Genomic DNA, 25,731 nt, shown 5'->3' with positions numbered 1-25,731 from the left:
TTATTTTTACCATCACAACTAGAAAATATAGTGCAACTGTAATGAAATAAATTAACTTTAACCTAAAATCCACTGCTGCTGTTTTATTTATCCATTAGATATGAAAGCATTCTAAAAGTAATTAAAGCATATCTAGAAATAACCTGCCTTATATTACACTAAATATTATAAATGTTATCACGTATATACCTACATATTAATACATTGATACATGTATGTAGCTATACATATCTATGAACATACATATTGATAAAAAGATTAACATAATAAAAAATATTTATTCTTGCACAATACTGTACACAAACTATTTTGGGGAAACTTGGATTTCTGATATGCTGCTATTTTAAGTATAACTTATAGAACTAGAGGATATTTATCAATTCATTTTTAAAATATAAGCGATTAAAAAGCATTTTTTAAATATGGGTTTTAATTCTTTTGGGATGAGCAAAACTCAAGTAAACTTATATAACATTTATCAGTATAAAATAAGAATCAGAAGTAAATGTTTTCTGCTTTTAGGTTTAAATATACCAAAAAAGGCTTTTAAGAAAACCAGTCATCAAAATGCTCTATAGTCTCCCATTATAAAGAGGACAAAGTAGGGAGCTTTATACAGGATTTTTTTGTATCACCAATAAAATGTTCTGTTATTAACAAAGTAGACACTATAAAGAATGATTCTTGGAACTATTTCATAACATGTGAGTTGTTTTAATTGCAAAATCAGGTACAACTGTATCATCTGCCAAAGTATTTTATATATTTTTTTCGGCATCACAGTGTAGAAACTGCTACATAAAAAGGTCATTAAACTGGTTCAGAATTCACTTTAAAAAGAAACTGAAAATTTATCATCATTTTTCTGAACACTGTTGAATCATTAACTGAAAATATCAACTGAACTTTAAAAAACAGCATTTTTATACAAGTATTTTTATAGTGAGAGTAGGAATACTACAAGTTTACCCATTTACAGAAGCCAATTTAATACATGCTTACAAAAGACACAGACAGTAAAATCCCGAGAGAGGAGTAGGCAGGTATAAGTTTTCACATTGAAAGAAGAAATAACTAAGAAGAAAATTAGAGCTGCTGTCATTCCAAAAGGTCTTACTAACAACACAGTTGTACTTTAAGGTATGACTATAGTATTATAAAGAAAAAAAAAACGGAGGAAATAAAGAGGAGTAAGAAATTCCCATATTTTGTCTAAATTCAATTCAAGAGTGATAATAATTCTATTTTGGTAGATAATTCCACCTCAACACTGGTGAGGGAAGAAGTAGAAATGTATTTATGGCTTTTATTAGAGTACAGTTCATTTACAATGTTGCATTAGTTTCCGCTGTACAGCAAGGTCTATCAGGTACACACACACACACACACACACACACACACTCTTCGCTTCCTCACCCACACAGGTCACTGCAGAGCACTGAGCGGACACACACACACACACACACACACACACACACACACACACACACACACACTCTTCGCTTCCTCACCCACAGGTCACTGCAGAGCACTGAGCGGACACACACACACACACACACTCTTCGCTTCCACACACACACACACACTCTTCGCTTCCTCACCCACACAGGTCACTACAGGGCACTGAGCGTGCGCACACACACACACACTCTTCGCTTCCTCACCCACACAGGTCACTGCAGAGCACTGAGCGGACACACACACACACACACACACACACACACTCTCTCTCTCTCTCTCTCCGCATCCTCACCCACACAGGTCACTGCAGAGCACTGAGCGGACACACACACACACACACACACACACACTCTCTCTCTCTCTCTCTCACACACACACACACACACACACACACACACTCTCTCTCTCTCTCTCTCTCTCTCTCTCTCTCTCTTCGCATCCTCACCCACACAGGTCACTGCAGAGCACTGAGCGGACACACACACACACACACTCTCTCTCCACCCACACAGGTCACTGCAGAGCACTGAGCGGACACACACACACACACACACACACACACACACACACTCTCTCTCTCTCTCTCTCCGCATCCTCACCCACACAGGTCACTGCAGAGCACTGAGCGGACACACACACACACACACACACACTCTCTCTCTCTCTCTCTCTCTCTCTCTCTCTCTCTCTCTCTTCGCATCCTCACCCACACAGGTCACTGCAGAGCACTGAGCGGAGTCTCCCGCACTGCGCTGCATGCAGGTCCTGACCGGTGACTGACATTATGACAGAGTCTGCATGTGTCAGTCCCAGTCTGCCCGTTTCCCTCTCCTCCTACCCTCCACCTTACACCCTGCTAACCATGAGTTTGTTTTCTACATCTGTAGCTCTATTCCTGTTTGTAAGCAGTTCATTTGTACCATTTTTTAGATTCTACATATAAGCAATATCACATGATATTTATCTTTCACTGTCTTTATTTCTCTCAGTACGACAATTTCTAGGTCTATCCGTGTTGCTGCAAATGGCGTTATTTTGTTCTCTTTTATAGCTGAATAATATTCCATTGTATATATGTACCACAGCTTTTTTATCCATTCTTCTGTTAATGGACATTTAGGTTGCAGCAGGAATTTAAACAGTTAAAACTTTATTTGAAATTGTTACTTAGACATATAATATTTCACCTGAATATACAAAAGACAAAAAGCTATAATGATAAATAACTGGGCATTAAAATAGAAATCTCAGAATCAGATTCTAATAAGAAACCAGACCTGCTTTAAAGCCAGCAGTGAGTAACTGATTCAGGTTTTAAAATATAAAGAAATATAATACTATAAAGATGATATGTCATATCAAGACTTCAAAAATATTAAAGAGTTATAATTTGGAATTTCATCAAAGCCACAGATATCAAAAAACTAGCCTAGGTTTCCAGTTACATAAAAGGGAATGTATTAGTATCTGTCCCATAAAATAATATATTCAAGAAAGAATTATTTTATTAAAAGGAATACAGCAATACATTTCCTCTTAATTTTTCTTATTTCTATACAGGTGAGATACTAAGTATAAGTAACAGGTATGTTTCATTATAGAACATAGTTCTGTACAGATAAACATTACCTTCACATATTTTGCATACATCTGTTCATCTAAAGGGAAACTCTGGACATTCCTCTCATCTCTACCATGGAAAGTACCCAGCTTAATCCATTTGTTTGTGGGGTATCTAGAAAATAAAAAAAAAATATTAACATTCCTTTTTAGAAAATCATAAACCACACATTGAGAGGTCTTATCATTTTCAAATCAGATCTTGTACTTTTTTTTTCCCCTCTCCAGGTAACACATTCACTTAACATAGTTTAAATATGAGTTAAGCATCAAGTTGAATAAATACATTTCCTTTTCCAACTAAACTCTTGACAGGTCTCTCCTTATGAAGAAAGACTATCTTGAAAAATCACACTATCAAATAGAAGACAAGAGGAAGACAAAAAGGACCAGGATTGCCTCTTGGAGTTTTAGAGGGCTTCCAAGTAAACTGGAGGCTTTAAAACAGAAAGTAGCCAAGAGAGTGTTTCGGAAGGATGAGGTACTACTCTTTATGTACCAGTAAGTGTGTGATCAGCTTGGTGCTTTTGAACTGTGGTATTGAAGAAGACTCTTCAGAGTCCCTTGGATTGCAAAGAGATCCAACCAGTCCATCCTAAAGGAGATCAGTCCTGGGTGTTCATTGGAAGGACTGATGTTGAAGCTGAAACTACAATACTCTGGCCACCTGATGCGAAGAGCTGACTCATTTGAAAAGACCCTGATGCTGGGAAAGATTGAGGGCAGGAGAAGGGGACGACAGAGGATGAGATGGTTGGATGGCAATGGACATGAGTTTGGGTGGACTCCGGGAGTTGGTGATGGACAGGAAGGCCTGGCGTGCTGCAGTTCATGGGGTCGCAAAGAGTCGGACACGACTGAGCGACTGAACTGAACTGAAGTGTGCAATGATATAAAGCATAAGTACTGGTTGAAAGGGAAACAGAAAAAATCCTTTACTATCATATTTGAATTTCACAGCACTTACACAGCTTTTCCCATTTTAAAGGAAATCTAATGCAAAATCCCAAACTACTGTTTTTCTTTACTACAGAATTTATAGAATCCCTCAAAGTAATGAGTATTCTCTTATCACATTAAAAAAACACACTTTACTTGTCATAGCTGAACACATTCATTTGACAGGTAAGAAAATTACAGCTTGGGGAAAAAGGAAATGATCTGAGCAAAGTTAGTTAAAGAAAAATGAGTAAGAGATCTTGAGAAATCATTTTGAAAACTGTATATAGGCAATGCTACATGTAGGGTAGGGGAAGAAACACCACAGAAAACTCTTAATGGTCAGTAATAAAGGGATCAAGTAAATAACAGCATCCTACATGGTACATTGTGGGCACTCAAAAAGCATTTATGGAATGAACAAATACCTCCATCTGGAGGAAAATATCAAGTATTTATTAAAAACGATGTGTTTAAAATTAAAAAAAGGATATTCTCAAGATGTAAGCATCGAAACTGATTTTTGATAGAACTATAAATATATAAATGTGTATAAAAGACTGGAAGGGATGTATTAAAATGTTAATACAGGTATCTTTGATTGATAGAACTGGGATTCTCTACCAAATTCCTTGGAATGCATGTTTCTCTTATAATCACACATATATACCAAAGTTTTTAAAATATACTTTAACAAAAACATATGCTATAAAATGAGGTAAAATGAAATACTCATATGTTTTTAATAACTTTTTAAAGAAACATTCGGAAGCAATACAGCATAATAATTAAAAGTAAGGACTTCAAAGTCATAGAGATCTATGTTTGAATCTTGGTTGTCCAACTCACAAATCACATGACCTACATAGGCTATTTAATCTCTCTCTGTTTCCTCATCTCATAAGGGAATAACATCAGAGGGTTGATATAAGCACTATATAAGTTAATGAAAGTAAACTAACAAATGACTACCCTACAACAATATTATTACTGTTCTTACAAATGGATACAAGTTGATTAAAACAAAAAATAATTAAAGTTTTAAAACATGACCCATTTTAAAATTTTTATTCTGAAAATCCAATATTAACTCCATAGAAACCAGCTTTAGAATTTACCTGTCACTGATAGAAACCAGAAAGTCTTTAGGAGTAGAAGAAAATAATTCATAATTTGCAATATCAAACTGTTTTACTTGAATTGGTTCACAGAGTTCAATAACAAACCTTTAAAAAGAGCACAAGACAATTATTTAGATAAACCAACTAGAATAACAATCCATATTAAACATGACATTCACAGCTTACATAAACTAGACCTCCATTAAGTTAGTCATTAAAAAATGTAAGGAAGGAAGAGGATTTGAGAAAGAACATCCCTAAGTATTTCCCAAGCCATAGCATTAGTGGGAAAAAAATACTGATTCTGAATGAATAGCTGTGGTACATTTTGAGATAATATGGCCAAACTGCCCTCTAGACTAGTCCAGGTTCTGTATTATCTCAAAATGTACCACAGCTATTCATTCAGCAATATACTCTTAGAAATTTAATTATGGACACACAGTTCCAAATGATCACCCTGTATATGCATCTTAATAAATATATCGAAGCACAGTTTATAAAAGTGAGAGCTAGGCGGGAGGGAAGTCAACCTAAATGTTTAGTATAGAGGATTGGTTGACAAATTACGGCCCCATTCAGACAATGAAATACCAAACAGCTATTAAAAATGGTACTAGAAACTATAACAAATTATGGCCCCATTCAGACAATGAAATACCAAACAGCTATTAAAAATGGTACTAGAAACTATATATTGCATTTTATAAAAATATAGAAAATACAGACCAATGTATTGTGACAGAAAACAGATCTGTAATTGCTATGGGGGTAAGGGCTGGGAGGGAAAAAATATAAAGGAGCATGAAGAAAATATTGGGGGAGACATATGTTTATTACCTTCACCGTGGTGATGGCTTCATAGATGAATAAATATCAAAACTTATCAAATTGTACACTTTAACATTTTACAATTTATGTATAGTTTTTTATATGTCAATTATGCTTCAATAAAACTGTTTTTAAAAATAACAACACACTAGTGAATAAAACAAAAAAGAAGCAGACTCACAGGTATAGAGAACAAACTAGCGATTATCGGCGGGAAGATGGAACAGGGGATGGCAAATAGTGGTAGGGAAAGAAAAATAAAGGTTATTATAGAACTATATGAAATCACGTGTGTGAAATTTTTGAAAAAAAGAAATGATATTTGAGATACGTATCATGGACCTGGAAAAGATGCCACGAAATATTGCTATTTAGGAAAACATTAACAGTATGGTTCTACATGTGTAAAATAAAACTACATCTTAAAAAAAAAAAAAACACAACATCATCTAGCATGGCATTTGGGGAAAGAAATACTCATGACATCTAGGACTCTAATCAATACTTTAATAAACTAATTATTATATCAAAGGAGATTATATACACTGACAAGTAAATGTTAAATTAAAAGCATTACAATTAACATATTGTGTTAATCTTGGGGAGAAACAGAACTGAATCCAGAAGATGGTAAGAACAGCCATGATTCAGAGAACAGCTCCTGATGAAAAGTATACTAACAGTTGCTGAATGCTTAGTCTGTGTCAGCTATCATTTTAGATGATTTATGTCCATGCTCTGATTTAATTTCTTACAACCAAAATGCATAGGAGATTATTTTACAGAATTATTCAATTGGTTACTTCACGTTTTTCCTTTCTGCCTTTTTAAAACAGAACTTGTTCCCCTCTCCAAAGATGTAGCCAAGCATACAGTCACTAATCAAAGACTGTTTTTCCCAGTTTTGGCAATGTTACTTAATTATGTGATGGGATGTGGGCAGAAGCGTCCAGTGCAACGTTCAGGTCAAGCCTTCAAAAGGGAGCTGCCACCTCTATTTCTGCTTTCTCCCACCTTACAGGTCAGAATGAGGATGTGATAGGAAGAAATCATCACAGCAGTGCAGTCAGGGACAATATCTTGGGGGTGGTAGAAAAACATAACAGAAGGTATATGTGTCCCTTAATTGTTTTCTATTATACCCCTGCCCCACATACCAACTTGAGGTTTTTTTGTCAGAGAAAATTAACTATCTTTTTCAAACCACAGTTCATTAGTCTCTGTTAAAAAGGCAGAATCAAGAGCCCTAACTAAGAGTCATTTGTTTTAAGTAACAAAGTTAAAAGTTAAAAGACACATCTATCTGGCTCCAAAGCCTAAACACTGTTCTACACCCAAGGGAGAGGAAACTAAAGAAAATCAGACTCAGATTTTGCTTTTTATTTAAGAGCACTAAGAAGAAAAAGCAAATTCTCCTCTACTTCTTTTGCATACAACGTTCTCAATTTCTAAGCTATATTACTATTAAAATAAATTTCTGGACAAATGTATTACCAGGTGTACAGTCAATTCACCAAGAAGATTGAACATTTCTAAAACTTATATTAAAGTAGTAAACACTCATAATATATATATAATTAGTAGTACGTATGTAATTGTTCCTCATAAAAGTTGATTTTAAAATGCTTTTTTATCTAAGCCTCATCTTTTATATTTTCTTAGAGGTAGATAACACCACATGTAAATTTGTAAAACTACGTACAAAAGCTGACACATATAATTTCAACATGCTTTTCTTAATTAATAGTAGGTCAGAAATTTTAAAAGATCAGTAAAGTAGCAGACCTAAACATAAGAGTACTTTGATAAAATACCACGTGTCAAAATTTAGATGATATGAACATATTACACAAGGCAAACTACAAATGCAATGCAATCCCTATCAAAATGCCAATGACATTTTTATAAAACTAGAATGCATAACTCTAAATTTATGTGGAAACACAAAATACCCCGTATAGCCAAAATAATCTTGTGAAAGAACAGAGCTGACCTTAGACTAATCTGCAAAGGTATAAAGAAAAGATTTTTAAACTGTAAGAAAATACCATAAACAACTTCATTACAAAAACCTTCAAAATGGATTAAAGACAAATTTCTAGAAAAACATAATTAACCAAACTAATTTACTAAAACTAAGTTGAGAAGAAATAGAAAACCTACACAGTCTCATGTATGGGCTTCCCAGGTGGCGCTAGTGGTAAAGAACCCACCTACCAATGAAGGAGACTTAAGAGACAAGGGTTTGATCCCTGGGTCAGGAAGATCCCCTGGAGGAGGGCATGACAACCCACTCCAGTATTCTCGCCTGGAGAATCCCATGGACAGAGGAGCCTGGTGGGCTATACAGTCGACTAAACCAACTTAGCAGGCATACAGCCTCATAATTACTTCTTTTAAATATGGTTTTTAAACCTTCCCATCTATTCACACAAGTATAAAACAATGCATGCACAAGCTTGCTTATAATAACTGTCTGTTCTGGCAAAAGATTACTATAAACAACCCAAATACTATCAACGTAAGACTAAATTGGTACAATCATATAATGGAATTTCATGAAGTTACCAAAAAAAAAAAAGAAAAAGTTTTATGTATGAATGAAATAGAAACATGACCAGAAAATTTTAAGTTAAAACTTAATTCAAGGTGATAAATATTATGTATAATATGCTGCTGTGAAAACTGAGAGATAAATAAAATCTTTATGTTTTTGCATAAATAAAATAAAAAGGTATCTAAAAATTTAACACTGAATAGGAAGATAGATGACAGACTGGAAGTGTATTGTAGCTCCTCTACCTCTTTTGAACACCTGTTTGAGTTTAAGTCACATGAATGCCATATTTTTGAAATCACATATTTAATTTAAAATTAACATCTTCCCTGAGGCATGGAAGGCATTACAGTTGAGATTCAAATTTAGAATATCCTGAGAAAAAAGAAGCTTGAGATATCATGCTCCCTAACTGCAGATTATACAACAAACACAACAGCACGGTAGATACAGAAACAGACACACAGATCAGCGGCTCAGGACAGAGAGCCCAGAAAGGACCCCACGAACTCAGGGTCGATCCATCCACGACAGACGACAAGAAGAAAATAAAACAAAGTCACGGCTAACAGGAGGGAGAGGGAAGGGGAGGGACAACATAGGGGTACAAAATTAAGAGACAGAAAATACTACACACAGACTAAATAAGCAACAAATATACATTGCACAGCATGGGAAAATACACTCATTATTTTGTAATAACTTTAAATGGAATATAATCAAGAAAAATACTGAAGCACTATTTTGTACACCTGAAACTAATACAATTTCGTAAATCAACTACGTACTTTAAGTCACTTCAGTCTTGTCTGACTCTTTGTGACCCTATGGGCTGTAGCCTGTCAGGCTCCTCTGTCCATGGGATTCTCTAGGCAAGAACACTGGAGTGGATTGCCATGCCCTCCTCCAGGGGATCTTCCCAACCTAGGGATTGAACCTGCATCTCTGCATCTCCTGCACTCACAGATGGGTTCTTTACCACTAGCATCACCTACACGTCAGTTAAAAAAAAATGCAAAACACATATCTTATAAGTATTAGGTGAGATGCACTGCCTTCAAAATAAGGAGTAAGATGAAACTGCCTACTATCACCACACACAATTTTCTCAATGATCTAGCCAGCATGCGATGACAAAAAGAAAGTAAAATACAATAAAAGGATAAGAAAATTTTAAAAAGGAGAAAAATGTGTAGGGAAGCTATAATTTTCTATGCAGAAATCCTCAAAGATTCTACACATAAACTATTAAAATAAGAGACTATAAAATAAGTAGCTGGATCTAAGACTCATACATTAAAAAAAAAAACTGGATATCTAAACACAACACAACATCATTTTTTAAAGATATTTAGAATCGTAACAAAAAACTTAACAACCAATGCATTTTTTATTAATTTTTACTGGAGTATAGTTGCTTTACAATGTTGTGTTAGTTTCCTGCTGATACCCACAAATGAATTTAACAAAAGATACACAATACTTTCATGAAAGTATTTCATGAAATACTTTCATGAAAAGTTAAAAAGAAAAAACAAAATAATTGAAAGACATTAAAAACAACTTAAAGATATGCCCTATATAGGATAAGTAAACTCAATATCTAAAAGTCAGCAAAAGATGCAATACAATCCCAAACAAAATCCAATGGGATACTTGGGGAACTCAAAAGAGTAAGTCTAAAGATTTAACAGAAAAAAACAAAAGAAAAGAAAGCAGCGGCAGAACAGCCAAGTCAGTCCTGAAGAATACGGTACAAAAACTTGCCCTACCAGGTATTAAGATTTATAAAGCTAAAGAATGTGATGTTTCTGCAGGTAATGATAAACTGATCAAAGGAACAGGACAAAGAGTACAGAAACAAATTCCCATATATAAGAGAACTTCATGATAAATGTATTATTGTAAATCAGAGGGAAAAGTGTGAATAAACAATTATCTAAAGAGGAAAACAAGCTTCCCAAGAGGCTGTGGTAAAGAATCCACCAGCCAAGCAGGAGATGCAGGTTCAATCTCTGGGTTGGGAAGATCCCCTGGAGAAGGAACTGGCAACCCACTCCAGTCTTCTTGCCTGGGAAATCCCACGACAGAGGAGCCTGGCAGGCTACAGTCCAAGGGGTCGCAGAGAGTCAGACACAACTTAATGACTACACCACATCATTAATCAATCAGTAAAATGGTGGTGATTTACCTCAATTCTTTTTTAAAATAGCTGCTTTTGATCAACGAAATCAAGTAATCTAATAAAACTGTTGGCATATTAAACATTATTTCCCCCATATATCCCCCATAAGTTTCTTTGTCTATATTCTTAGTTAATGCAAGAATTAGATTGAAGCAATGAAGCCAAAATCCAGGGAGATTTATCAGATGCCTCTGTCTTCTTCACATCCAATTTCTAAGCAAAAGCTGTCAATTTTAACTTCTATAAACATTTTTCAGATTTTCTCTTCTTTATCGAAATTGCCATGCCTTAATTAAAGCCCTTATTTTCCACATGAGCTATGACAGCAGGTTCCTAACTGGTTTCACTGCTTCCAACTGCACTATGCTGTAGGCCATCTTTTGAGGATAAGCCTTCCCAAAATGCCAGTGAGGTCATGTCATTTCCTTACTTAAAACAAACACTACCCTCCATGGTCTTTAAGATAATTTAAACCTCAGAAACTTTTAAGCTGTGTATACATAGCATGAATGGCCTAATTACTGCTCAACTGAGTCTCTTGACTCATCTTTCATGATTACTCTAGTTGTACCTCTATTCTTGTAATCACTAAAACAGCTTCTTTAGTTTGCTCCTACTTACAGCTGCCCAGAAGACATTTGCTCCTATTAGTGCTGGTCCCTTCTTACAATTCCTGAATACCTCTGTCTCCCTTATCTGTGACTTACTTATGAACTCAAGGAATTAATTCTTCAAGATTCAGCTCATAAATAACCTCTTCTAGCAAGCGCATTCTCTTCTGAAGTTATATATCATCTCTGTTTCTATAGTATCTTTTCAGTCATACTTTTCATACTATTTGATAATTGTTGAACTAGATCTGTCAATTTTGTGTGACATCCCTAAAAGGAAAGACATTTTGTCTTCAGTTTTATACCCCGGGACCTAAGGAAAGTATAGTACCAGCACCAATCATAAACGCTTATTAAGTGACATATGAACAAATCATAAGTGCTTATTAAGTGACTATATGAACAAATCAATCTAACCCTAACATAAAAGGTTAATATTATATATATATATAAAGTATACTTTATTAAATTTTATATTACTTACCAAATTTTAGTGCTGCAAGGATTCAACATATAAAGATCCATATTTTCTATAAGAATAGCAGATGTGCTCTATTTTTAAAAAGGGGGAAGGGAATAAATTACTTAAAGAAAAATATTTATTTCAACTCTCAAGTTTTCTAGGTTTTCTATATTTTTAAATCTTAAAATATACCTAAGAGACTGAAACACCTGGGAAGAAAGCATAAAAGCGGCTAAAATTTACAAGTTTTGTCTATACTATGCTAAGTAAGGCTTGTAATAAAACACCTAAAATTAAATGTCTGTTGCTATAGAAGAAAAATGATTTTTTCTATTAGCTATTTCCTTTTAAAACACAGGTTTTAAAAGTTTAAAAACCAAGTGTATGCCCTTCAGTAGGTGAATGGACAAACTATGGCACATCCAGACAATGGAGTATTATTCAATACTAAAAAGAAAAGAGCTATCAAGTCATGGAAAGACACGGATGAAACTTAAATGCATATTACTAAGTGAAAGAAGTCAGTCTGAAAAAGCTACATATGGTATTTCAACTATATGATTTTCTGGAAAAGATAAAACTAGGGAGATAGTGAAAAGATCAGTGGCTGTCAAAAGTTGGGGGAAGGAAGAAGTGAATAGGTAGAGCACAGAGGATTTTTAGGACAGTAAAAATACCCTATATGACACTATAATGACAAATACATGTCATTATACATTTACCCAAACCCACAGAATGTATAAAAGTGAACTCTAATGTAAACTATGGATTTCAGGGGATAATAATCTGTCAATATAATTCATCAACTATAACAAATGTACCACTCTGGTGGGAGATGTTGGTAATGGAAAAGACCAACACATGTGGGGACAGCGGATATATGGCAGATCTCTAGACCTTCCTCTCAATTTTGCTGGGAACCTATAACTACTCTTAAAAAAAAAAAATATGGTGCAATGCATCAACCAATACATTAAGAATTCATGCAAGAAATTATGTCTTTAAAAGCATAATCTTGCACTTATTAGTGGATTAGGAAAATAGCTCATGTCAAAATATAGTTTCCAGGAAACCACTGCTTATATTTAATAAAATCTCTAGCTTCCTATATATATAGAAGAATTTTACACTTAAGTACCTTGGCTTCTGGGTTAGCTGCCAAAATTTTGGCACCACATTCTACTGAAGCATAATTATTTCGATTTTTCTGGACCTTTTTTGTGGCATGTAGACCTCCATTAGAAGATGGATGCATTGACTGACCTGCAGACAAACCTTATTATGAACATATATATATGATGATTATGATTGAAAATACCCACAGCAAACAATCTGAAGAACAACAGGCTACCATCTAGAGTCCAGGTTTTAATACTAAAGAGAATATTTTTAAAACCCATATGAAATAGCTTTTATCCTTAGTAAATTAACTACAAAAATCCACATTACTTGACTTATGCTTAGTATAATTCACAAAATGGAAGTTTACTATGAGAATCGAAACTTTTGCATATACATTTTATTGTATTAAGGATAGAAGTTTATCCATCACTAACCCCAACAATAATTTTTAACTCTGATTTTTAACGACAAAGAGAAAGTGTAATACTTTAGTCCAATTCTGGTTACAGTTTAAAGCTTTATGACTGAGAACTTTCCAGGCTTCAACTTTCCTCTTACAAACTGAGAGTGACTTTATCTTATTTTAGCCTTGTTTAATAATTTACTATAGTGGATTTTAATCAAGATTAGTAAGACACAGACACAGATAAATGCCATGTGGGTAACCAAAAGCGTATTGGTAAGTTTTACCTTTAAAGAGTTTTCAGAAGTTTTAATTTTACCAATTAAAAAGAGAAACTGCATATTTAAACCAATCCCTTAAAAAAAAAATTACATTATAGTGCTTTCTTACTTTTTTCTTTTTCTACTTCCATAACTTTCTTCTTCCATTCATCAAATGTTGGTATATCTTCTGGATCTTTGGAATTTGTAACAGGTGTAGGGTCAATTTCTCCTGGCTTTGTATAATCAGAACTCTGAAAGAAATGTCAAAAATAAGATTTCAGATTTCAAAGAATACAAAGAAAATAGAATAAATTATACTAGTAAATAGAAATGTTTCTGTCAAATTAAACTAGAAGCCCAATTTTATAATGAATGATGGTATTTTGGAAAAAACAAAAACATACAAAGGAAAGTTTTGGTTTAACTTAAAAGCTGAGTTTCTCTTTGAAGAATTAAAACCTTCTGAGTACCACAGGATGAACCCCTCCATATGTTAGCAACATTAGCATGGGTTGTAAAAAACTCTATATAATTTCATAAGCCAACAATTACCCATACAAAAACTGTACAGATGCTATAATGGCCGTGCATCCATCTTAAAATCTACATTAAAATAATATATATTAAAGCAAGCTAATTTTAGATGTAGTACTGAGCAACTAAGCATGCATGTATGCATGCATACTGATTCTACTAAATCCTTAATAAAGACCTACAGTATAGCACATGGAACACTGTAATAACCTATATGGGGAAAAAATCTAAAGAAAAAGTTGATATACGTATATATAAAACTGATTCACTTTTCTATACAAAAGAAAGTAACACAACAGTGCTCAGTCACTTCAGTAGTGTCCGACTCTCGTACACTATCAATCAGCTATTGTTGCTGTTGTTATTTAGTCACTAAATGGTATCCAACTCTTTGCAACCCCATGGACTGTATCTGCCAGGCTCCTCTGTCTATGGGATTTCCCAGGCAAGAATAATGGAATGGGTTGCCAGTTCCTTCTCCAAGGTATCTTCCGGACCCAGGGATTGAACATGCAGCTCCTGCTTAGGCAGGTGGGTTCTTTACCGCTGAGCCACTAGAGAAGATTTCAATAAAAAAATTAAAAATAAAAGTATCATTTATATAAAATTTTAAGGTGGCAGTAAAAACTTAAATGTGAAAAGCAAAGCTTTAAAGAAAGTATAGAAAAGATATCTTCATGATTCAGGCTATACCAGGATTCAGCAAGATGAAGGAAATCATTTTTTAAAAGGCTGATACATCTGGCTAGCTTAAAATTTGAAAATTAAATATATCAAAAGACCATAAACCACACAGTTCAATAAGCCACAGACAGAAATATATGAAACACATTCAGACAACAACGGATTATTACTAACCATAAATACTGCCTACAAATCAATAATGGGGAAAAGTGGAAGAGGAACAGCAAATTGAGTAAACAGAAAATACAAAATGCTCACTCTCAGTAAAATCAGGGAATACAAATGAAAACTAAAGATAATAAATTATGCCAATCTGATGGAGGTTAAAATGTGATAGCCTGTTGAGCCATGGGACATCTATGAGACTGCTAAAGTGAGTATGACATTTAGCAATATTAAAGATATGCATACTCTAGGACCCAATAATTTAATTCCTACATATAAATATCAATGAAAACATACATATGTGCCTAAGAAAATAAGCATAAGGACACTTATTACAGCACTATTCATAATGTCAAAAAGTTAGAAATAACCTAAATATCTATGAATTGAAGAACAGGTAAATTGTGGTAGAATCAAATTTAACAGTGAAAACAAAGAATAAACAAAACTCAAAAAAATGTTGAGTAAAATGATATTTAAGAATGATATCATTTTATGTTTCAAAATATGCCGACTGATAGTATGTATTGTTTATAGCAATGAATATTTGAAAAAAAGTTTAAAAACATGCTCTAAAATGTTAAAAAAAATAAATAAATAAATTCAAGATAGTGGTTATATTTGAAGCAGAGAGAAAAAATGTAACTAGAGAGGGCATACAATTCAATCTGTCATTTTAACCTTAATTGGAAGAATGTATGCAAGGATACTGATTTCATTTTAACATTATTTCTGTCTTCCTAATACAATACATAATGCATTTATTAATAATGCCTTGAGAAGTATACAAAATCTATTTAGACTGTAAATCTTGGAGATGGAAATGGCAACCCACCCCACTCTTCTTGCCTGGAGAATTCCATGGACAGAGGAGCTCTGTCCTGGTGGGCTCCAGTCCATGGGGTCGCAAAGAGTCAGACACAAATGAGAAATTAACACTCACTCACTCACTTCAGTTAATGGCACAAATCTCATATTAGGGTACATTTTTGAGTACTAATGCTAATTTGTATATTAGTATAATACATCAACACAAATTTCTATAATCTCTCTTTAGGAAGACAAGCTAGCAAATTGGTTCCTCTACAACCTCCATGTGGGGAGTGTTCTGCAGAACACACAAACTTATAAAAGTATGTAGCTATTTAATAAATAATACACAGAAAATGAAACTAAAAAACCAGCATTATACTAATTTAAAAATTAAATAGTAAAAATTTAGTTTAAGTGAGAAAATAAACAAATATTTATAAAAATTAATCTAGTTGAGATGCTTGAAAGTAAAGCCCAAATACTAAAAGAAATACAATAAAAAGTAAGAATACACACATACTCTTTGAGGGCCAGACAGAGCAATCACTCCCACCTCTCAGCAACAAATAAAAAAACTAAACAACACAATAAAATTACTTTGCAAAGCATTATAACAAGCAAAGGAATGGAATCCTTTTAATTAATTATCTCCTAAATTATTTAATACTCCAGAAAAACTGTCAGAGAACAAACATATAAAGTGTCCAATACTTCTATACACTATCCAGTTCAGAATAGTTCTGCCCAGTTAAGTCTGTGTGATGGGAGAGCTTATCCCTGTTATCTCAAGGATCTGGAAGACACTGCTGTGAATGGTCAAGGCAAACAAGCAAATCTTGGACAAAACTAGCTGCCATGCTTGAATTCTACATTTGGTACTTAAATAGCTTAAAGAAGACATTTCTGTAATGTTTGTCTAATTTTATTTATGCCTGCGGTATTTGACAACTGAACTGTAACACACACTTGACTTGGTTTCACTGGGCAACTGTTCCTACAAGATCTCGGACTATGAAATGTTGACCTCCTACATTTATAAGAAGCATTACAGACAGCTAGCCCAATGATGGTCAGGTCTCCAGAATGAAGTTTAGTTAGTGATGAATGCAGAACCACAGAAAATATGTAAAAGAAAAGGTGGAGAACAGAAAAGTTAAATGAGAAACAAACAAATACAGACGTGGCACTCAGTACTTTGAACTCCAATTCCACGTTTTGTTTTTGTTAAGTTCATAGAGTGGTCTTTCTCTCTTTTATTTAGTTATTTCTTAGATGAAGGGAATACACTTCTCTGCCAACATTCTTTCAGGAAATTCTGTACTGGCCTGTGTACTGGCCTCTACATGAAGTCAAAGTAAAAGTCAAAAGGAGAAAAGAAAATAAAACTATTATACAGGGATGAGCCTTGCCTTTAAGAATCATATTCATTAAAATAAGCTGGTCTAGGTGTATTTTGCACACAAATAACAAAGGGTAAAATGTTCCTTTAAAATAATTCTAGTTGGAGAGCCTAAATTTAACCCTGTATTACTGAGTTATAATCTGAAGATACTTAAAACAATCATAACTTCTACAAAGTTCTCTTTAAAAATTGCTTTAAAAAGGGCTTTATGCTTCTGGTACCAAACAGTCTATGGTGGCAGAAAACCATTTATAATTAAATATAACCAAAGAGAGTTCATATTTGGGACAACTTTATGTACGAACATTACACTGGCAATAGTTTCATGAAGTAACCACTTGCTCTCTGGGAGCACACTTCACCTCAATTCCACATTCATCACTAACTATTGATCCCCTAACTTTATGGCAAATATGATTAACAAATTACAAGATTAGTTAAAAACAAAAATGCACTGTGTAACAAAGTAGGAGAGTGCATGTTGTTTACCTACCTCATTTTTTAAATTATCTGAAGAAGCATTCAATGCAGATTTTGGATCACTACCACCCTGATCACTTGATGAAACTTTTGATTCAAATTCTGATTTTGTTATCTTTCCTTTGCCATGTGAAGATGACACATTTTCTATATGTTGGCCGACAAGGCTATTTGAAATCAAAAGGCATATTAAATCAATAAATTTCAGCTGAATAACAAGTATACACAAATCCGAACTATAAAAAGTGTACATGAATACAAAGTAAACCAAGAAAGGAGCACAAAGAAGTAAGTTTTCTCTCAATCATAAAGCTGAACTAAGTATGCACCAAAGTCTACTCAAAGGTGACACTGCCATTTATTATAGAATCATATAAAGTGCAAACAACAGCTCACACTCACCTTTCAGGTGGACTGACAAAGGAAGGCTGGTCAACTGGAGCATCTGCATCAAGGGCCTCACCAACATCACAATCCGTTTCAGACTGCTCAGTTTCCCCTGGCTTGGCTATAGGGATAGTACCAGAGTCTTCTATTTTACTAAAATAGAAACAAAAAAGACAATCTGACAATTTAATGAACATAATGCAATGTAAGTTAAAAGTGATATTAGTGATTTCCAAAACAAATTCAAGCCAGGAAAAAATGCTTTATAGTTCTACAGAGGGTTTACAAGAACTCACATATTGTAAGTTGTATAAAGATTTAAAACATGTGAACTGTGGACCGTTGATCTGCTGGTGCCCTTGCCTGGCCTCTAAATAACTAATTACCAAAATTTAAAACAAAATGTTATAGGTTAATATTTGATTTTGTCACTTTGCTTCACTAAAGTTCTTAAAGCACTTTTATAATTTCATTTAAAATATATATACCTTAGTATTTTTCCCTACCTTTCTTTTCACTAGACAATCATGTTCAATATAATGAGAAAATAAGATGTACTGTTCAGATATACAGTATCTAGGCTTAAATACTAAGTGTTTAAATGCTAAGTTTTAAATACTAGGTATTTAAAAATTTTTTAAACTATCATTATTTTTAAGCATGTCTTCTGTTCCCTCATCCCTTACTAGGGCAAACTCCTAAATAATAACTGTACCATCTTTGTGTACAACTCTTTCAACCCAGTCCTTCATATTCTAGAAAAGAATATGTATCTAAAAAGTGCCTGTGGCAGAAAAACAGCAGTGATGATAAAAATTATATTCACTGACGCATATATTCTTACTCTATGCCAGATACTGTCCTATATGTTTTATATAAGCTAACTCATTTGACAAAGGATATGTTTAATATACTATTTTAAAAAGGGGGTTTTGTTCTTTGTAATGTTGCTGAAGCTAGAAGTACAAGAGACTTTCTAAATTAAGGAAACTTTCAACATCACTAATCATTAGGGAAAAGGAAAATCAAGACCACAAAGAGATATCTATCAGACGGCTATTATAAGAAAGTTTACAGGCTGAGTAATATTCCATAGTGTATATGTACCATAGCTTCCTTATCCATTCGTCTGCTGATGGGCATCTAGGTTGCTTCCATGTCCTGGCTATTATAAACAGTGCTGCGATGAACACTGGGGTACACGTGTCTCTTTCAGATGTGTGTATGCCTCGGTGTGTATGCCCAGGAGTGGGACTGCTGGGTCATATGGCAGTTCTATTTCCAGTTTTTTTAAGGAATCTCCACACTGTTCTCCATAGTGGCTGTACTAGTTTGCATTCCCACCAACAGTGGAAGAGGGTTCCCTTTTCTCCACACCCTCTCCAGCATTTATTGCTTGTAGACTTTTGGATAGCAGCCATCCTGACTGGCGTGTAATGGTACCTCACTGAGGTTTTGATTTGCATTTCTCTGATAATGAGTGCTGTTGAGCATCTTTTCATGTTAGCCATCTGTATGTCTTCTTTGGAGAAATGTCTGTTTAGATCTTTGTCCCATTTTTTGATTGGGTCATTTATTTTTCTGGAATTGAGCTGCAGGAGTTGCTTGTATATTTTTGAGATTAATCCTCAGTCATTAAAAAGAATTCATCTGAATCAGTTCTAATGAGATGGATGAAACTGGAGCCCATTATACAGAGTGAAGTAAGCCAGAAAGATAAACACCAATACAGTATACTAACGCATATATATGGAATTTAAAAAGATGGTAACAATAACCCTATATGCAAAACAGAAAAAGAGACACAGATGTACACAACAGACTTTTGAACTCTGTGGGAGAAGGCGAGGGTGGGATGATCTGAGAGAATAGCATTGAAACAAGTATACTATCAAGGGTGAAACACATCATCAGCCCAGGTTGGATGCATGAGACAAGTGCTCAGGGCTGGTGCACTGGGAAGACCCAGAGGGATGGGATGGAGAAGGAGGCGGGAGGGGGGATCGGGATGGGGAACACATGTAAATCCATGGCTGATTCATGTCAATGTATGGCAAAAATCACGATACTGTAAAGTAATTAGCCTCCAACTAATAAATATAAATGGAAAAAAAAAAAAGTTTACAGGGGTTTCCCTGGTGGTACAGTGGTTAAGAATCCACCTCCTAATGGAGGGACCTGGGTTCAATCCCTGACCCAGGAACTAGTATTCCCTATGCTATGGGGCACCTAAGCCTGTGCACTGCAGCTAGAGAATAATCCCCACTCATCGCAACTGAGAGAAAGCCCATGCACAGCAATGAAGATCCAGCACAGCCAAAACTAAATAAATTAAAAAAAAAAAAAAAGTAGTAAGTAACAAATGTCAGCAAGGATGTGGAGAAAAGAGAACCCAAGCACACTACTGGAGAGAATCTAAGTAGGTGCATCCACTGTGGAAAACAGTATGGAGGTTTCTCAAAAAACTAAAACTATGACCCAGCAATTTCACTTGGAGTATGTACTCGAAAAAAACAGAACACTAATTTGAAAAGATACATGTACTCAATGTTCACAGAAGCATTATTTACAATTCCCAACTCACAGAAACAACCTAAGTGTTCACCAACAGATGAAAGGATAAAGAAGCTGTCATATACATATCCACACAGGCAATGGAATACTAACTAGCAAAAAGAAAAAAGAATGAAATCTTGCCATTTGCAGCAACATGGATGGACTTGGAGGGCATTATGCTAAAAGTGAAATAAGTCAGAGAAAGATATATACTGTATGAGATAGCTTATATGTGGAATCTAAAAAATACAACAAATTAGTGAATGCTAACCAAAAAAAGCAGACGCACAGATATAGAGACCAAACTAGTGGCTACCAATGGGGAGGGTTCAGTTCAGGTCAATCGTGTCCAACTCTTTGCAACCTCACATACTGCAGCACTCCAGGCTTCCCTATCCCTCATCACCAACTCCCAGAGGCTACTCAAACTGATGTCCATTGAGTCAGTGATGCCATCCAACCATCTCATCCTCTGTCATCCCTTGCTCCTCCTGCCTTCAATCTTTCCCAGCATCGGGGTCTTTCCAAGAGTTGGTTCTTTGCATCAGGTGGCCAAAGAATTGGGAGTTGCAGCTTCAGCATCAGTCCTTCCAATGAATATTCAGGACTGATCTCCTTTAGGATGGACTGGTTGGATCTCCTTGCAGTTCAAGAGACTCTCAAAAGTCTTCTCCAACACCACAGTTCAAAAGCATCAATTCTTCAATGCTCAATTTTCTTTATAGTCCAACTCTCACATCCATACATGACTACTGGAAAAACCATAGCTTTGACTAGACAGACCTTTGTTGACAAAGCAATGTCTCTGCTTTTTAATATGCTGTCTAGGTTTGTCATAGCTTTTCTCCCAAGGAGCAAGCATCTTTTAATTTGATGGCTGTAGTCACCGTCTGCACTGATTTTGGAGCCCAAAAAAATAAAGTCAGCCACTGTTTCCCCATCTATTTGTCATGAAGTGATGCGACCGGATGCCATGATCTTAGTTTTCTGAATGTTGAGCTTTAAGCCAACTTTTTCACTCTCCTCTTTCACTTTCATCAAGAGGCTCTTTAGTTCTTCTTCACTTTCTGCCATAGGGTGGTGTCATCTGCATATTGATATTTCTCCCTGCAATCTTGATTCCAGCTTGTGCTTCATCCAGTCCAGCATTTTGCATGATGCACTCTGCATGTAAGTTAAATAAGCAGGGTGACAATATACAGCCTTGACATACTCCTTTCCCAATTTGGAACCAGTCTGTTGTTCCATGTCCAGTTCTAACTGTTGCTTCCTGACCTGCATACAGATTTCTCAGGAGGCAGGTCAGGTGTTCCCTGACCTGGTATTCCAGGTCTGGTATTCCCATCTCTTTCAGAACTTTCCACAGTTTGTTGTGATCCACACAGTCAAAGGCTTTGGCATAGTCAATAAAGCAGAAATAGATGTTTTTCTGGAACTCTCATTTTTTCGATGATCCAGCAGATGTTGGCAATTTTGATCTCTGGCTCCTCTGCCTTTTTTTAATCCAGCTTGAACATCTGGAAGTTCACAGTTCACATACTGCTGAAGCCTGGCTTGGAGAATTTTGAGCATTACTTTGCTAGCATGTGAGATGAGTGCAACTGTGCAGTAGTTTGAGCATTCTTTGGCATTGCCTTTCTCTGGGATTGGAGTGAAAACTGACCTTTTCCAGTCCTGTGGCCACCGCTGAGTTTTCCAGATTTGCTGGCATATTAAGTGCAGCACTTACACAGCATCATCTTTTAGGATATGAAATAGCTCAACTGGAATTCCATTACCTCCACTAGCTTTGTTTGTAGTGATGCTTCCTAAGGCCCACTTGACTTCACATTCCAGGACGTCTAGTTCTAGGTGAGTGATCACACCATTGTGATCATCTGGGTCATGAAGATCTTTTTTTGTATAGTTCTTCTGTGTATTCTTGCCACCTCTTCTTAATATCTTCTGCTTCTGTTAGGTCCATACCATTTCTGTCCTTTTATTGTGCTCATCTTTGCATGAAAAGTTCCCTTGGTATCTCTAATTTTCTTGAAGAGATGTCCAGTTTTTCCCATTGTATTGCTTTCCTCTGATTCTTGCACTGATCGCTAAGGAAGGCTTTCTTATCTCTCCCTGCTTTTCTTTGGAACTCTGCATTCAAATGGGTAGGTCCTTCCTTTTCTGCAGGAAGGAGCACTGCAGGGGTGGGGAGTGGGAGGCACGAGTCCTGGCTATAAGACAGGCTCCAGTGCGTGGTATAAACACTGGGAATATAGCCAACACTCTGTAATAACTGAAAATGAAAAGTAGCCTGTAAAAATGGTATAAAACATTTTTAAAAAGAGAGAAAAAGAAACAAAAATATTACAAATATATCTAAATATTCTGAATATTTATTATCAAGCTTGAAAAAATTAGCTATGATACAAAGACATACAATGAATGGAATGACACAGTAATACTTAATGGAAATGAATACTCTGACATTGGAATTTTTGATAATTATAGGAAAGATTATTCAGTTAAGTACCATGTTTCTTAAACAAGAATCTCACTTTACCTATATTATGCAGATAATTCATGGCTGGGATATAATCAACTTCCCTGAGTTAGACAGAAGAATAAATACTCATTATGCTATAAGATCATTACATTAAAAAATAAAAACACAAAACACATGCATTATTATATAGGTCTGCTATACAGCATAAAGGTCAAATTTAAGTATCAAAGAAATTTTTCTGTCATTATCTAATGATATTCTTTTTTTCTTTGTAATAACTTACTCAAGCTTTGAGACTGGAGTGATCTCTGAGGTAGATGAACTGGAAGTATTTTCAGTATTTTCACTGTCCACAAGTATACTGGAAGAATCTTCATGAAGATCAACTGTAGGGAGTGTCTCAGTCACAGATGGACTTAACTTTTTTGACTCTGTATCCTGTTTCTAAAAAAGTAAGTTATATTTAATGTTGGGATTAACAAATTCTCTCTTTATTTGAAATAGGATATTATAAAAAGTATGTCTCAAAAGTAACAATATAATGTTCACTAAGAAAGTACTTTTATAAAAATCTCTTCTTCTAACATGACCACCCTAAGGAATATATTTCATATTACAATACAGGCTCTACAGATTTGTCATGGCATTTCATAAACCAGGACAAAGCAGCTTGTCTTTCTTCTTTCCTATTTTGTATCAGGACCTACAAAAATTTCTCTCTTACTATAATTACCTTAATGTAGCCTACAGCAACACAGAAATCCTATGTAAATATATAAAACAGTATATATTAAATAGTATTACTATTTACTAGTATAAAATACTATATACTAGTATTTAATATATAATAGTATATATTAAAATAGTATAAAATAGTGTACCACATAGTTTTTTGTCCTTGAGCAGTTTAGAAGATAATGTATATCAACAAATAACAGTACAAGGCATCTATAAGTAACATTACAAAGCAATACATGATTCTGGCTGCTCTTTTAAGGCCTGTATGCTCTGTTTCACTCTTCCAAAACATAATCTGAAACATACTTAATACCTACTTATGTTTGAAAACGTCTTATAAGTACTTCCCCCCACCAACCAACTCCATATAGAATTAGCCATTCCCCTTCTTCTATGCCTCCACTGTTATCTGTATAGACTTTAATCACAGCATCTGTAACACCTTAATTTCCCTTATTTATTTCTCTTCTTCAATTCCATTATAAATGTCTTGAGTAAGGACTATGTTTTCTTGATTTTCATGCTCTTAGAGCCTAGCACGTACTAGTACCTAGCACACAGTAGACAATACTTACTGAGTATCAAATGAGAGGTACACATGCTCAGTTCAAAGAAAAGAGAATCTAAGGACTACTATTAACTAGAAAAACTGGGACTCTGAAGAAAAGCAGAAGCCAGTACAGCAGCGGAAAGAAAAGAGGCAGAGTCAGAAGACTATAAAATAAAGAAGGTGATATAAAATAAAAATATAGAAGAATATAAATATAAAAGAATATAAAAATATAAATATAAAAGAATATAAATACAAAAGAATATAAAATAAACAATGTGATATAAAATAAAAATTCTTTATAAAGTAAAAATATCAAATAAAATGTAATCATTTGAAGAATTTACACTGGAATGAAAAATTAGCAAAGGAATACAAATAGTTTGCATTTTATGATGGAGGTTTTAAGAAAAGAACCATTATCATCAAATATTGCATTATCAGTCAACATAAAAAATTAGTAAGATATTTTATACTCTCTTTTCTCTTTTATTAATACTAAGTCTCCAAAATCGATGTGAATCTTATACTTACAGCAAATCTCAACCAGGACTATCCACATTTCCAATGTACAAGAGTCACAGGGAGCTCTGTACAGTGGCTACTGTACTGAACAGCATAGGTCTCTAGAGATGCAGTAAACACTTCAATGTATTTGAACAAGAGGATACCATGATAAAAATTCAAGAAAATGAACAATGGCAAGACTGTTTTGGATACTCATATAAATACAGAGATCACTTTTCCCTTACGCACAAATTTTTTCCAAACGTCCTCCAAAATTCATTAAAATGAAATGTACTATATCTCCTTAGATAACCCAATTAAATCATAAAATAACTCTGGCTGTGTTTTATTTAAGAGCATTTCCCCTCCTTTTAAGCTGAAATTTATTTTTGTTAATATTTAAGATATTTAGTTTTTCCTTAGTCCTTCTTCCTTCCAGACCAAATATCCCCAGTTTCTTCAGTTATTCCTGATATTAAATGGTTTCCAGATGCAGCAACATTTTGATCAAGTTACACTCTGGTCTAGTTTTAAATATTTCATAAAATCTGGTATATAGAATGAAAAATAATATTTAGGATATAATATGAGAGAAAAGGGGAAAAAACATACTCAATCTATTAGTTAATGATTATTTATTAATATTCCACACTAAGTGATAAAATTTTGCTATCAAAATAATCTGTATTCTACATACAAATACTTTAAGTCAGAAAAAATGTCCCCTGACATCTGAAAACCTGAGAGAAGATAAATTATACTGAGTCAAAATAGAACCTAAAAAGAAAGATTTACAACCAAACCTATACTACAAGGAAAATGGTCCCATTCACTATTATTACATCAGTAATTTTGAA

At 34.5% G+C, this 25,731-nt stretch overlaps 1 protein-coding gene across 7 annotated transcripts in view; it reads right to left on the bottom strand.

The window, feature by feature from the left end:
* Positions 1–25,731, bottom strand: part of SUCO (SUN domain containing ossification factor) — a 96,607-nt gene that overhangs the window by 44,491 nt on the left and 26,385 nt on the right. For 4 of the 7 annotated variants that reach the window (XR_006344822.1, XM_043922862.1, XM_043922858.1 and 1 more), the window contains exons 4-11: positions 23,363–23,523; positions 18,057–18,194; positions 17,668–17,821; positions 13,704–13,827; positions 12,927–13,063; positions 11,810–11,877; positions 5,139–5,246; positions 3,091–3,196 (exon numbers count right to left, since the gene is read on the bottom strand). Coding sequence is in view for 6 of the 7 variants with exons in the window: in XM_043922862.1 (XP_043778797.1) it covers positions 3,091–3,196; positions 5,139–5,246; positions 11,810–11,877; positions 12,927–13,063; positions 13,704–13,827; positions 17,668–17,821; positions 18,057–18,194; positions 23,363–23,523 (996 nt within the window). In the remaining variant the exon portion in view is untranslated. Of the gene's footprint in view, positions 1–3,090; positions 3,197–5,138; positions 5,247–11,809; positions 11,878–12,926; positions 13,064–13,703; positions 13,828–17,667; positions 17,822–18,056; positions 18,195–23,362; positions 23,524–25,731 lie in introns of those variants that run through there. The other 3 variants (XM_043922864.1, XM_043922859.1, XM_043922863.1) reach the window with 2 other exon arrangements.

This window comes from Cervus elaphus, chromosome 14 (assembly GCF_910594005.1).
Source record: "Cervus elaphus chromosome 14, mCerEla1.1, whole genome shotgun sequence".
In the NCBI taxonomy this organism is placed as follows: Eukaryota; Metazoa; Chordata; class Mammalia; order Artiodactyla; family Cervidae; genus Cervus; species Cervus elaphus.
This window is presented reverse-complemented; position numbering and strand designations above follow the sequence as displayed.